Genomic DNA, 14,833 nt, shown 5'->3' with positions numbered 1-14,833 from the left:
CACAGCCCATAAGGTCAGAGCAATGGCAGCCTCAGTAGCATTCCTCAGATCAACACCAATCGAGGAAATTTGCAAGGCTGCCACCTGGTCCTCGGTTCACACATTCACCTCACATTATTGTCTGGATACCCTCTCCAGACGGGATGGACAGTTTGGCCAAACAGTATTGAAAAATTTATTCTCTTAAGTCGCCAACTCCCCCTCCATCCCACTGAGGTTAGCTTGGAGGTCACCCACTAGTGAGAATACCTGCCTGCTTGTCCTGGGATAAAGCAATGTTACTTACCGTAACAGTTGTTATCCAGGGACAGCAGGCAGCTATTCTCACGTCCCACCCACCTCCCCTGGGTTGGCTTCTCAGGCTAGCTACCTGAACTGAGGAGACACGCCCGGATCTCCGGGTAGGAAGGCACCGGCGCATGCGCGGTGCGGGCATCTAGAAACTTTAAGTTTCTACAAGCAACACGTGCTTGTGAGACGTCCGTACCGGGGCTCTGTCTGATGACATCACCCACTAGTGAGAATAGCTGCCTGCTGTCCCTGGATAACAACTGTTACGGTAAGTAACATTGCTTTGCCTTCACTTCTGCTCAACGAGTCAGTGAGCTACAAGCTTTAGTTACTGATCCACCATTCACTGTTCCATCATGACAAGGTGGTTCTTCATACTCATCCGAAATTCCTACCTAAAGTGGTCTCAGAATTTCATCTCAACCAATCTATCGTACTTCCAGTGTTTTTTCCAAAGCCTCATTTTCATCCTGGAGAATCAGCTCTTCATACTCTGGACTGTAAACGTGCTTTGGCCTTCTACTTGGAACGCACTAAACCACACAGAACTGCTCCTCAACTTTTTGTCTCTTTTCGATCCAAATAAGTTGGGACATCCAATTTCTAAACGCACCATCTCCAACTGGATGGTGGCTTGTATCTCTTTCTGCTATGCCCATTCTGGTTAGCTTGGAGGTCACTCATATGTGAGAATAGCTGCCTGCTTGTCCTGGGATAAAGCACAGTTACTTACCGTAACAGATGTTATCCAGGGATAGCAGGCAGCTATTCTCACAACCCACTCACCTCCCCTGGTTGGCTTCTCTGCTAGCTATCTGAACTGAGGAGACGCGTCCTGTGCACTGGGCGGGAAGGCACTCGCGCATGCGCGGTGCGGGCGACTCGAAACTTCTAGTTTCTTCAATCAAGTCTGCTTGTGAGGTGTCCGCATCGGGGTTCTGTCGTATGACATCACCCCATATGTGAGAATAGCTGCCTGCTGTCCCTGGATAACACCTGTTACGGTAAGTAAGTGTGCTTTCCAGTGGTACCAGGCGAGGGCTTGTCTCTCAAAGCTTATATATGTTTGATCTCCTCTAGTCTCTACGGAGGTTCCCTTTTTTATTTGTTACCTCCTTGCATGGTCTTCATGCTTGCTGCATCTATTTTCTGTCTGGGGGGTTCATATGGGCATTCTACAGCCTCAGGGTCTTTCAACTGCCAGGCATCGGATTTTTCCCATTTTTTCCCTAATTTTTCTTATGATATTTTAGGACCTCATGATTTTCATCATCTACTCTGTCCTCAAGTCCTCCTTCCTTGCACAGCCAATTCAGGGGTTTTACACTACATGCACTTGAGCAAGGAGTCTAGGGCTCTCTTCTGTTATGTCAGGAGGCCCTGTTTTTGTGATCTTGGAGATGATTGGTCATCTCCTCTTGCTGCTTTTCATGAGCAGCTGAATTTCCTAGCAGCCAGTTTCAACAGTTCTTTTTCTCCTGGATTGGGCAAACATATTTTAACTTCTTAACCGGTGGAATTTTTTCTTTGTTTGCTTCTAGTCTCGAGTCTATAGCTCTCAGACTTCTTTTTAATGCTATTGCATTTTTTCCCTTGATCTGTCGAGGAGCGCCCTCTTTTCTGATTTCTCCTCTAGTTCCCAGTATCATGACAGGGGTTTTTCATGTGTGTAACCACCCTCTGTTGTCTGGACTATTCCTATGGTTCTTACTGCTTGTTGATGCTACCATTTATAACTATGGCATTAGCTCCACTTGAGTTTATTCCCTGGAAAATGGTTTTTCCATCTGTCTCACCTCTTCCAGGGGGATTGGTGAGTTTCATGCCCTGCTAGCAGCTTCCTCCTTATCAGTCATCATCAAGCCAAGGTGCTTCTGTGTTCATGTTTCATTTCGCTCAGTCAGTTCTTCTGTCTGTTTCCTGCACCTCATTTTTCCTACGAGGATCCTGGCTTTATATGTTTTGTCCTATAAGCGGGTTTTTTCTCTTCCTTGTTACTTAGGTCGGAGCCACAGTGATTTTATCCCACCTTTTGATTCAACTCAGTTTGGATATCCTCTATTCATGGGAACAATTTTCACTTGGCTGATTGCCTCCCTCTCGTTCTCCTTTCCTCGGGTTGACCTCGTACGGGGATATCGTATTCCAGTTCCTAAGTCTGAATTCTGGCAGCTTTTGTTGTTTTCCTTATAGTTACATTACTGAGGAACTCTGTACAGCTGCCACGTGGTCCTCAGTTCATTCTTTCACTTCTCACTATTGTCTGGTCTTTTTCTCCAGACGGGATAGGCACTTCAGCCATTATGTTTTACAATTGTATTTTCTTTGGTGAACTCTCCCACCATCCCATCTCTGTTAGCTTGGAGGTCATCCATCAGTGAGAATATGCTGCCTGCTTGTCCTGGGATAAAGCACAGTTACTTACCGTAACAGGTGTTATCCAGGGACAGCAGGCAGATATTCTCACAACCCACCCACCTCACCGGGTTGGCTTCTTAGCTGGCTTATCTTAACGGTGGGACCATGCGCCTATGTCGGTCGGGAAGGTACTCACACATGCGCGGTGTGGGTGTCAAGAACATTTTTCAAGTTCTTGAAGTGTCCTTACCGGGGCTCCATCGGTAACGTCACCCATCAGTGAGAATATCTGCCTGCTGTCCCTGGATAACACCTGTTAAAGTAAGTAACCGTGCTTTCCTTTAGTCCTGCTAGTTCAATACAGAAACCCATCCTGATTGATTTTTATTTTCCTATAGGGTGTCATTTCTGATTTCTTTTCTTACAGATCTCATGCCTCCTGTTTTACTGCATTCTTCAACACGTATAGCTTTATACAAATGTTTAAGTTAGAGTATATGTCCTCTATTTTACACGATGAAACATTTTAATATTGTTTTTTTCCATATTGACTGGTGTTCATGCGCACCATTGTTAGGTTATCCAAAATATTGTACATTCTACAGCTGCACTATACCCTTATGGGGTGAGTAACAAAGAACTATTTTCTCTGTCTCTATTCGCTTGTCGATGGACACAATGCATTGATTCTGGACTAATCCGGTAGGACTAAAAGAGAGAATTATCAGGCAAGACTCATATTTTTCCTTGCATTGTTTGGCTATTTAAATGCTCTCTGCCTGGTTAATACATTTCATCCTTAATTCTTTTTTTTTTTTTTCCTTGCAAAGAATACAAGTACAGTGGAACCTCGGTTTGCGAGTAACCTGGTTTGCGAGTGTTTTGCAAGACGAGCAAAACACTTCCGCAGATCTTAACTTGCAAAACGAATACTGTCCCGCTAAATGAGCACTCCTCTTCCACCCCCCGCGAGAACCACATCACACCCCTGTGCTGGAAATGACATCCACCTGCGCATGCTCAAGGCCTTCTGGCTCTCATTCTCTCGGAGAGAACGAGAGCCAGAAGGCCTTGAGCATGCGCAGATGCTCAAGGCCCAGCCCAGGCAAGAGGCAGGAGCTTTCCTTAAATGGCACCGGTACGCAGCAGATGGGATAAGGAGCTTGTCTGGGCGGGTGGGCGGATGCCGCTTCCAGCACAGGGATGTGATGCGGTTCTCGCGGGGGGGGGGGGGGGGGGGCGGGGGTGCGATGCCGGTTTGAGCGGGTAGGGGAGGAGGGTGATGGAGCAGTGCTGGTAGCCTCGGCGGGGGGGGGGGGGGGGGAGGAGGAGGTGGAACAAATCAAAGCAAGTTTCCCTTACTTCCTATGGGGAAACTTGCTTTGATATACGAGCAATTTGGTTTACGAGTATGCTTCTGGAACAAATTATGCTCGTAAACTAAGATTCCACTGTACTTGTTTCTGTTTTCAGTACTGGAATAATAATTTATTTTTATATACCGCTATACCTGGAAGTTCTAGGTGGTTCACAACAATTTAAACATGATACATACAATGCAAATCATTTAAAATTCAGCAATTTAGATACATACGATATAGGAGGAAATACAAACAATTTTAAAATGAATAAAAAATAGTAAGTTAAATATTAAGATACATTAGGAACCCTGCCTATTGAATAACTGAGTTTTTATTTGTTTTCTGAAATCAAGATAAGAGGAGGCTTCTAACACCGTTTTGGCATGCCATGAATTCATTTTGGCCGCCTGAAAAGCAAAGGTTCTCTCTAGGAACCTTTTGTAATAATAAGATTTTATTGAGGGATATGCAAACAAGTGTATTCTTTGAGAGCTCTTGTTGGTATAATTCAAAGTAAAATGAGGAATAAGATAACCTGGTAGCATGCCAAATACTGTTTTATAGAAATGCATGAGAACTTGAATAGAACTCTGGATTCCAATGGCAGCCAGAGAAGCTTTTGATATTGAACTGGTTACCTCTGTAAAGTAGAAATACAGAAAATGGATAAAGACCATTTGATTGCCTATCCATACCAACTGATAAGCTGTATAGTTCCTCTTTGCTTGTCCCATGCTTTCTTGAATTCAGATACATGTTTAGTACTCAGGATTTGTATACTGAAATTAGTTGCTTTCGTTTTGCAGAGTGAGCAGGAGTGAGCGCAGCGGAAGATATGGTTCTTCTCTAGACCGAGATGACAGGGATGAAAGGGAGTTCAGAATCAGGCGAAGGGAATCAGAATACAGGAGATCAATTGAGGAGCGTCGCAACGAGAGATATGATGACTACAGAGACTATGACAGCCCAGAGGTATATAATGTTGTCTGGAACAACTTCTCATTTTTTTTAATTCTTTATTTGGTTATTTGTTACAATACATTAATAACAAATATTCATGAATGACCACAACAAACTCAATATAGAGAACATAAAAAACTTAGGCAATTATCAACCGTGTCTTAGTCCACATTATCATGGTCGCCACTCGCCAGTACCTTTTTTTAAAAAAAGGAAAGAAAAAAGAATCAAATCCATCAATCTACCATCTAAAGACAGGCAAAATGGCATTTATATTATATACATCATCCTCCAAAAATAAAATCAGTAATAGTAACTAAACTTTCAACAAAGGTTTCTGTTTAACAAAGTCTTCTAACTGGACTGGATCATAAAACACATATTTATCACTTCCATACGATATAAGGCATTTGCATGGAAATTTCAAAAAGAAAGTAGCTCCAACTGCCAAAACCTTAGGCTTTAGCTGAAGGAACTGCTTCCTTTTAAACTGAGTTTGTCTGGCGACGTCAGGAAAAATTATCACCCGTTGGCCACAAAACATTTCCTGTTTTTTCGCAAAATACAATTTTAAAATAGCTTGTTTTTCCAACTCTGTCTTAAAAGTCACAAGAAGAGTTGCACGTTTATCTATTGTATCTTTAGATGATTCTAGAAACTGCGAAACATTCAAACTATCAGGTGACACCATTTTGTCCATTTCACCTTCATTTGCCATAACCTTGGAATCTCTCGAGATGTAATACAAATTATCAACTTCAAAAGCTTCCACATTATTATATTGTAATATCTCTTTCAAATACATTCTCAAGAGTTCCATCGGAGACAGATAATGTGTGATTGGAAAATTTAAAATACGAAGATTTTTAACCTTGATAGAATTTTCCATTTTTTCTAATTTAGAATGCATCACCATACTATCCTTAATATTAGAAACAGCACTAGCTTGTAAAGTACTTACTACTTGATCCAATTTTTCAAACTTAACAGCTGTTTCACCAATTTTACCTTCTTGCTCTTTAATTTTCATTGTTATATCAGATGAAAATTGACACAAATCCGAAACAGTTTTTTGCAATGATGTCTCTATTCTATTAATGCTAAGCCAAATATCATTTAGAGTGATCACTTTATCCTTAGGGATAACAACTGAGCCTTGCCCAGTACTCATCTGTACTGGAATTAGTTCTTTAGCTTGCCCCAAGGATTGTCCTGAAACCTCCAGTTCAGATAATAAAGATAATTGTGGGGAAGAAGTTACTCCCTCTTTAAAAGGGAGAGGAGATACTTCTAACCCTAAGGAATAAGATGGTTGAGGAGGTGGTGATGGTTCCCCTGAGGATAGGGAGACAGCTTGAGTATCTAATGTTACCTGCTCTTCAACATGTGACAAACCAGGAAGTATAAGATGACGATCCATCGGGCCCGTCATTGTAGCAGATTGATTTGCTTTAACCTTCCTCTTGCCCATATTAAGGAATTAGATACCTCTGCTCCCTAGTCCTCTGGACTCCGAAGGGGCTCAAAAGGGGCAAGCCCCTTTAGCCACGCCCCTTCGGCTCGCGGCCGCGGGCCGCGGCTGAACCGGCAATTAAGGCTCCTCCGAAGGACCCTCTCAGCTGGCTGGAGCGGACAGCAGCGGGACTGCCTGTCCCGATGTTGAAGAAGTGCTGGCTGCACTGACGACAGGCTCCCTCCCGGCTGAATCGGCAATTAAGGCTCCTCCGAAGGACCCTCTCAGCTGGCTGGAGCGGACAGCAGCGGGACTGCCTGTCCCGATGTTGAAGAAGTGCTGGCTGCACTGACGACAGGCTCCCTCCCGGCTGAACCGACAATTAAGGCTCCTCCGAAGGACCCTCTCAGCTGGCTGGAGCGGACAGCAGCGGGACTGCCTGTCCCGATGTTAAAGAAGTGCTGGCTGCACTGACGACAGGCTCCCTCCTGGCTGAACCGGCAATTAAGGCTCCTCCGAAGGACCCTCTCAGCTGGCTGGAGCGGACAGCAGCGGGACTGCCTGTCCCGATGTTGAAGAAGTGCTGGCTGCACTGACGACCCAACTTCTCATTTTTTATGACTGGATTCAATTGATTGTTTAATAACTTTGAGTCATAAGAGGTAGTATAAATGTGTTTTAGAGACATGTCTACAAAAACTGTGAAGAGAGCAAAATACCCAGCATAACATGAGTAATATAGAGGAATAAGGAAATAGAATCTCAGTGTAAAGAATTAGAAAGATATTCAAAGTCTTGCCATTTATAATTAAAATGTTTACAATTAGAAAAAAGTTTAACAATATTACTTTAATATTTCCTATACATCAGTAACCTTGGCTATACCGAAATGGAGTCATCCAAATGAGTTTAAGTGAATTATTTTCACAATCCTTTTCCAGTAAATAGGAGCAAAGTTTAATGCTTCAGTCTCCCAGTTCCTGGTTAAGTAGATTTTGGGAGGAATTGTGTGCAAAATCATTTTTTGTCATCAAAGCAGATGAATCCAGAGACTTCTGGGTTATGACCATCTACCAGCAGGTGGAGATAGAGTACTCAATTATTACATAGGATGGAATGCTCCTTGGTCAGTTAGTATATCTCTGTCTCCAGTAGGTGATGGACAGTAGTGCTACCCGATGCAGAAAAAAATTTTTAATTCGATTCAGTGTAATGAATCAAATTTTTTATTTTTTTAAAATTTCGATTCGATTTTCCTGCCCAATTGGGTGGGTTTTTTTTTTTTAATTTCATTTTGAAAATAATAGCAAGCAGTTTAAACTTGTTTAGGAAACACGAAAGGAAAATATTACAAATAATATCATATGAAGCAGTAATAATAATACATCTTTTTCTTAGACCCCAAAATAAGAAACCAATGGGGGAAGGTCTAACTGTAGGACTTCAATAATTAACACACAAATCAAATAACAAGCAATGGCTTTACGGATTAACTCCTCTTATACTATAATACCGATCAATATAACCTCCAGACGGTATCTCCGCTTCATGATCAATCATTGTCATTACCAATACAAGGTGCTGCCCTTCGGTCTTGCTTCCTCTCCAAGGGTGTTCACCAAATGTCTTATTGTGGTAGCTGCATTTCTACGCTCTCACCACCTTCAGGTATTTCCTTACCTGGACGACTGGTTAATCAAGGCCACATCCGCTCAAGCAGTACTCATGGCCACCAACCAAACCATCCTGTTTCTACGGATACTGGGATTCGAGATCAATCTACCCAAGTCTCATCTCATCCCCACTCAGAGACTTCAATTCATTGGAGCGATACTGGACACACTCCTCATGAGAGCATTCCTACCATCCAACCGTCTTCAGATCCTCCAGTCTCTGTAAGCAGGTGCTTCCACAACATTCCATCTCTGCAAAACAAATGATGATACTCTTGGGTCACATGGCATCCACAGTCCATGTCACACCCCTCGCACGTCTTCACCTGCGCACTCCTCAATGGACCCTTGCTACTCAGTGGTCCCAAGCGACGGATCCTTGCTCACGACACATATCTGTGACATCATCTCTTCGTCAGTCTCTACAATGGTGGTTGGTATCCTCAAATCTATCCAGAGGTCTTCTGTTCCAGCTACCTCCTCATCAACTAGTCATCACCACCGACGCCTCTCCTTATGCATGGGGAGCTCATTTGAACGAGTTCCAGACTCAAGGTCTTTGGACAGCCCAGGAAAAGAAGCATCACATCAATTTCCTGGAACTCAGAGCGATGTTTTATGCCCTCAAGGCCTTCCAACATCTTCTCTTTCCTCAGGTCCTTCTGCTGTGCACAGACAATCAAGTGGCCATGTACTACATCAACAAGCAGGGGGGGACAGGCTCTCGCCTCTTGTGCCAGGAAGCCCAGAAGATCTGGTCTTGGGCCATAACTCACCATCTCTTCCTGAAAGCTATCTACATTCAGGGACAACAGAATTCTTTAGCGGACAAGCTCAGCAGAATTCTCCAACCCCACGAGTGGACAGTCCTACTCTACAGTTCAACTCTACAGTCTATCTTCGCTCAATGGGGCACTCCTCAGATAGACCTCTTTGCAGATCCTCACAATCACCAGCTGCCCCTATTCTGCTCCAGACTCTACTCTCCTCACGTCTGGCAGCGGATGCATTTCTCCTCGACTGGTCCAATCTGTTCCTGTACGCTTTCCCTCCTCTGCCTCTCATGTTGAGAACCTTGTTCAAGCTCAAGAGGGAACGAGCCACCATGATTCTGATTGCTCCGAGGTGGCCCAGGCAACATTGGTTCTCCCTTCTACTTCAACTCAGTTCCAGGGAACCTTTTCTTCTTCCTCTGTTTCCTTCTCTGCTTACACAGCATCAGGAGACCCTTCTACATCCCAACCTCCAGTCTCTGCACCTGACAGCTTGGTATCTCTCGGGCTGACCTCTCATGATACTCTTTTGTCTCAGCCTGTTCGTTCCATTCTAGATGCCTCCAGGAAACCAGCCACTCTGCAATGTTACCATCAGAAGTGGACAAGATTTTCTTCCTGGTGTCTTCTTCATCATCTTGATCCCACTTCCCTGGCAGTGGAGACGTTGTTGGATTATTTGCTTTCTTTGTCTAACTCTGGCCTTAAGTCTTCTTCCATCAGAGTCCACCTCAGTGCCATTGCTGCTTTTCATGAGCCGGTCCATGGAAAACTTCTCTCAGCTCATCCCCTGGTGTCCAGGTTCATGCGGGGTCTTTTCAATGTGAAACCACCTCTTAAAGCCCCTCCTGTTATCTGGGATCTCAATGTAGTTCTTTCCGCCTTAATGAAGCCTCCATTTGAACCTTTGGCCACCACTCCTTTCAAGTTTCTCACTTGGAAGGTACTTTTCCTTATTGCTCTTACCTCTGCCAGGAGGGTCAGTGAGCTACATGCACTGGTTGCAGATCCACCTTTTACGGTCTTTCACCATGACAAGGTGGTTCTGCGTACACATCCAAAGTTTCTCCCTAAGGTTGTCTCTGAATTCCATCTCAACCAATCCATTGTTCTGCCTGTTTTCTTTCCGAAGCCTCATTCTCACTCTGGGGAACAGGCTCTACATACCTTAGATTGTAAAAGGGCTCTAGCTTACTATCTAGAGCGTACGAAACCCCACAGATCAGTTCCCCAACTTTTTCTCTCCTTTGATCCGAACAAATTGGGACGTCCTGTTTCTAAACGTATGTTGTCTAATTGGCTTGCAGCGTGCATTTCATTCTGTTATGCTCAGACTGGACTGACACTGGAAGGTTCTGTCACGGCCCATAGAGTCCGAGCAATGGCAGCATCTGTAGCTTTCCTCTGTTCCACTTCTATTGAGGAAATCTGCAAGGCTGCTACTTGGTCCTCAGTTCATACTTTTACATCTCATTATTGTCTGGATGCATTCTCCAGACGGGATGGACACTTCGGCCAATCTGTTTTGCAAAATTTGTTTTCCTAACGGCCAACCTTCCCTCCATCCCTCTTTTTGTTAGCTTGGAGGTCACCCATCAGTCAAGAATATGCTGCCTGCTTGTCCTGGGATAAAGCACAGTTACTTACCGTAACAGGTGTTATCCAGGGACAGCAGGCAGATATTCTTGCGTCTCTCCCACCTCCCCGGGTTGGCTTCTTAGCTGGCTTATCATAACTGGGGACCGCGCGCCTCTGTCGGGCGGGAAGGCACTCGCGCGTGCGCGGTGCGGCATGCCAGAACTTTCCAAGTTCTTAGAGTGCAATCACTCTAAAATTGTCCGTACCGGGGCTCCGTCGGTGCCGTCACCCATCAGTCAAGAATATCTGCCTGCTGTCCCTGGATAACACCTGTTACGGTAAGTAACTGTGCTTTTTATTTCCTGACTATCTTCTTCAAGTCTAGAAAGTTTCTGAGGTTTTCAATATTATCCCAGGACAAGCAGGCAGCATATTCTCACACATGGGTGATGTCACCGACGGACCCGTAGCGGACAGCCTCAAAAGCAGACTTGCTTGAAGATCTTTAAGAGCTTCCGAGTGCTGCATCGCGCTTGCCTTCTCGCCCGAACTAGGGGGCGCATCTCCTGTGAGGATCCTCAGTTCAACGTTTTCCGCGGAGCCGAGAAGACCTGTTTGTCTTAGCTCTGCAGCGTTGTGCCTTCTTTTCACCACGGCTTGATTATTAATTTTGTCGCTGTTTTCGCGTTACATTTACATTTACTTTTGCTTTTACATTAAAAAAAAATTAAAACTTTTCTTTTCGTTACTGTGCTTTTCGTCCCTAAATATTTTATGAGACATTTGCAAGGATAAACCAGTTGAAAAGTGGCTCCAAGGTCTTTCACTTCTTGTCTCATTACAAGAAACAATTTTCTCCTCTCTTGTCTTTATTAACATCAGAATTGGAGAATGACATGGGGAAAAATTCTGTCCCCGTCACTGCCCCATCCCTGGACTACCATTCCCTTCACCGCCCTATCCCCACAGCATCCATACAAGCCTCAGTACTGCAATATTTAGCTTATTCCTTCCTTATAAATCAAAGTTCGGGCTGCTGAGAAAGAGATGTTCAGCATCAACACAACTAATATTATTTTATCCTAAAGCAAAAAGAAAATAGAAATTTTTTTTTCTACCTTTGTTGTGTGGTTTCTGCTCTCCTCATGTTCTCATTCAATTCCTGCCATCCACTGTCTGTCTTCTCTCTGCGTCTTCCATTTGCTCTATTACTGTGCCTCTCCCTTCACCCCCCCCTCCCCCCGCAAATTGGTCTGGCACCCATCTTCTTACCTCCACTTCCCCCCATAGTCTGGCATCTCTGTCTTCTTCCCTTCCAGCGTCTTCTCCACACTCTGTTCCCCATTTCCCTTCAGTGTCTTCTCCCCACTCTCTGTTCCCCATTTCCCTTTAGCGCCTTCTCCCAACTCTGACTTCCACATTTTCCTTCAGCATCTGTTCCTCTCCACACTCCTTCAGCATCTGTTCTATTCCTTTCCACCACCCCCTTCCTTCTCGCTATCTGTTCCTTTCTACCACCCTTCAGCACCCCTCGTGCGGGCCAACCATCTCCCTCCCATCTTCGTGGCGCATTACAATGTAATTTGTGCAAGCCGCCAGAACCTGCGAGTTCAGTCCCCGTCCCATCCCCACAAACCATCTTGCTTCTGTGTTCCTATTTTCCCCATTTCTAATGTCTCCCCTATGTATCTGGCATTGCCTCCCCCCCCCCCCCGTGTCAATATTCCATCCCCACGTATCTCCCCTTTTTGTCCCTGTCCCTATGCCCCCATGCACATAATTTCCCCTCTGTTTCTGTTACCTTTCTTTGTCCAGATTTCCCCTCTCTTCCTCTTCCACACCAATGTGTCTCTTCTCTGCAACCCCATCTAGCTTCTTTCCCTCTTTCTTCCCCCCCCCCCCTCCGCCGCTTCCAGCATCTGGCTCACCTGCTTGTCCTCTCCATTCTTTCCTGCTGTGGGTTTGTTTCTCTTCCTCTTCATCCCCTTGGCACAGAATCTCTTTCCCTTTCACTCCCTCCTTCCTAGTGTGAGTTGGGAACATGCGCAATCACGGATCACGCGGTCCAGAAGCCCCCTCCCGCCCAATCGCAGCGTTCCGCCATCTCCCTCCCTACACCTCACCTTAGGTGCCGACTTTAATTATTTTTCTCTGAGCCGCATGTTTCATTAAGCCGCGCATGTGCGGCTGCTTGAATTGTTGAATCTTCTCCTCTGACGCAACTGGAAACAGGAAGTTGCATCAGAGGATAAGATTCAACAACTCGAGCAGCTGCGCACACGGCTTATTGAAAGCGTGCGTCTGGGAGAAGAATTAAAGTCAGAGGTGAGGTGGAGAGAGGGAGATAGCAGGAGGCGGGATACGACAATCAGGTGGGGATGCTGGACCGCACGATCTGTGATTGCTTCACTGCAGAGACGACCATTCACCGCTCCACGAGGCGGTGAATGGCCTTGTCCCTGCAGCGACCACTATTTTTTCTCTTCCTCTTTCGGTGGGTTACCCGCGGCTAGCCACAGGTAACAACCATCATGTCATTCTCTAATCAGGATAAATCCAGATACACTGTCCCATAAAAGGAGCTTGAGTTTTACGAAAATAAAGCTTCAATACAGCGTTAAGATCTTCTTGGAATACAAATGAGATGAGCAGGGTAGCTCTTTCCTCAGTTTTTGTTATAGAAGTTTCAAAAACTCTGATATATTTCCCAAATCAGGTAATTGGGGTAAAAGCCCTTGATTTGCTCCTGGTATTTCGCTCCCTAATTTCTTAGTGATACCAGGTACGTAATAAATTTTGTTCAAAGGAGGAATAAGATCGGGAGCGAATCCCAGAATTTGTACCAGGTAATTTTTAAATAATTCAACTGAGGAAACTTCCGACATCTTTGGAAAGTTTAGTAATCTCAAGTTTAAACGTCTTTTATAATTCTCCAGTTGCTCTATTTTCCTGTGTACCAATAGTTTGTCTTTTATAATTCTCCAGTTGCTCTATTTTCCTGTGTACCAATAGTTTATCTTTTATTAAACCAGCATTTACAGCTTTAAGAGCAGTGATTTCTTCGTTTACAACTTGAATTTTAGTTTCATTTTCCTTTTTTATATCTTCAACTGTTTTTGTCAAAGAGTCTACCTTTTTCACCAAGGAAGACATTTCTTCCGCTGTTCTCTGCATAATTCCGTCCATTCTCTGGATTGCTTTCCAGACATTGAGCAAGGTCACCTCCGGGGGAGTTGAAAGAGCCTGATGGCTTACTTCTTCCCTTGATCGTATTGTATTCCCCGCTGCTTCTTCTTTCATCCTGCTCCCCTCACTAGAGAGCATTCCAATAGCCACTTCGGCATCGGGAGCTCTCTCGAGCATGGATGGATTAACTGCAAGGCACAGAGGTGCTACCGGATCAGGAGGCTAAAGAGAGACTTCGACTCAGGAGAAGCGCCCAAGTCCCAGGATGCCAACTCCAGCGAGCCTCGCACTCTACCCTGAAGAGGAGTCCTTGGGGTGAAGTCCAGCAGAATCTGTCTTAAAGGTGTTGAGGTTCCAGCTGGTGGGGGAACAACCTGGCCTTTTCTTTTAGTATACAGCATTTTGAGAGGAAAATAAGACAAAGACTCGCCAGCTTCACACAAGTCATGCCGCCATCTTGGACCACCGGGTGTTTTTTTCAAACATCTTGGTGGGTTCCTTTTATAACCTCTTCACCCCTCTTTGCCCTCTCCTACCCACACTGGCGCTGTGTTTTAAACAAAATAAACAAACAAAAAAGACTTTTCCTCTCTCTGTTAAATCCTTCCTCACGTTCGCAGTCTAACACCAGTTCTGGCAGGATACACATTTCAAATCTGACATATTGTAATCACAAAACAGAAAATAAAATTATTTTCTACCTTTTGTTGTCTTTGAACCCCCCCTTTCCTCCCTCCTTCCTCCCTCTACACTAGGGCCCCCCTCCCCTGAAGGCCTGCATGTTCCCCCAGCTTCCCCTGAAGGTCTGCTCTTTCCCCCTCCCCCCAACCCCCCAAAAGCCTACATGTTCCCCCAGCTTCCCCGCTCTTACCTTAAGACAGGGGTGCCCACACTTTTTGGGCTTGCGAGCTACTTTTAAAATGACCAAGTCAAAATGATCTACCAACAGTAAAAAAAATTTTAAAAACACAAAGCACACTGAAAGGCAATGAAAATATTAATTATCATTCATATTCCGGGGTTTTTTCAAAGAGGTCAAGGCAGATGACTCTATGCCAGTGTTCTTCAACCACCGGTCCATGGACCAGTGCCGGTCCACAGAAATTTCCTGACGGTCCACAGGGCCAGCACGTGCATCAGGCCCAACACAGTGTTCTTCAACCACCGGTCCACGGTGCGATCGATGCGGCATTATCTTCA

At 44.8% G+C, this 14,833-nt stretch overlaps 1 protein-coding gene across 1 annotated transcript in view; it reads left to right on the top strand.

Annotated features, from left to right (window-relative positions):
• Positions 1-14,833, top strand: part of RBM5 (RNA binding motif protein 5) — a 333,945-nt gene that overhangs the window by 118,854 nt on the left and 200,258 nt on the right. Inside the window, exon 4 of the mRNA XM_033925757.1 lies at positions 4,817-4,982. Coding sequence (XP_033781648.1) covers positions 4,817-4,982 — 166 coding nt within the window. The remainder of the gene's footprint in view (positions 1-4,816; positions 4,983-14,833) is intronic.

This window comes from Geotrypetes seraphini, chromosome 17 (assembly GCF_902459505.1).
Source record: "Geotrypetes seraphini chromosome 17, aGeoSer1.1, whole genome shotgun sequence".
NCBI lineage: Eukaryota > Metazoa > Chordata > Amphibia > Gymnophiona > Dermophiidae > Geotrypetes > Geotrypetes seraphini.
The sequence above is the reverse complement of the archived record's forward strand: the minus strand, read 5'-3'. Positions and strand labels throughout refer to the sequence as shown.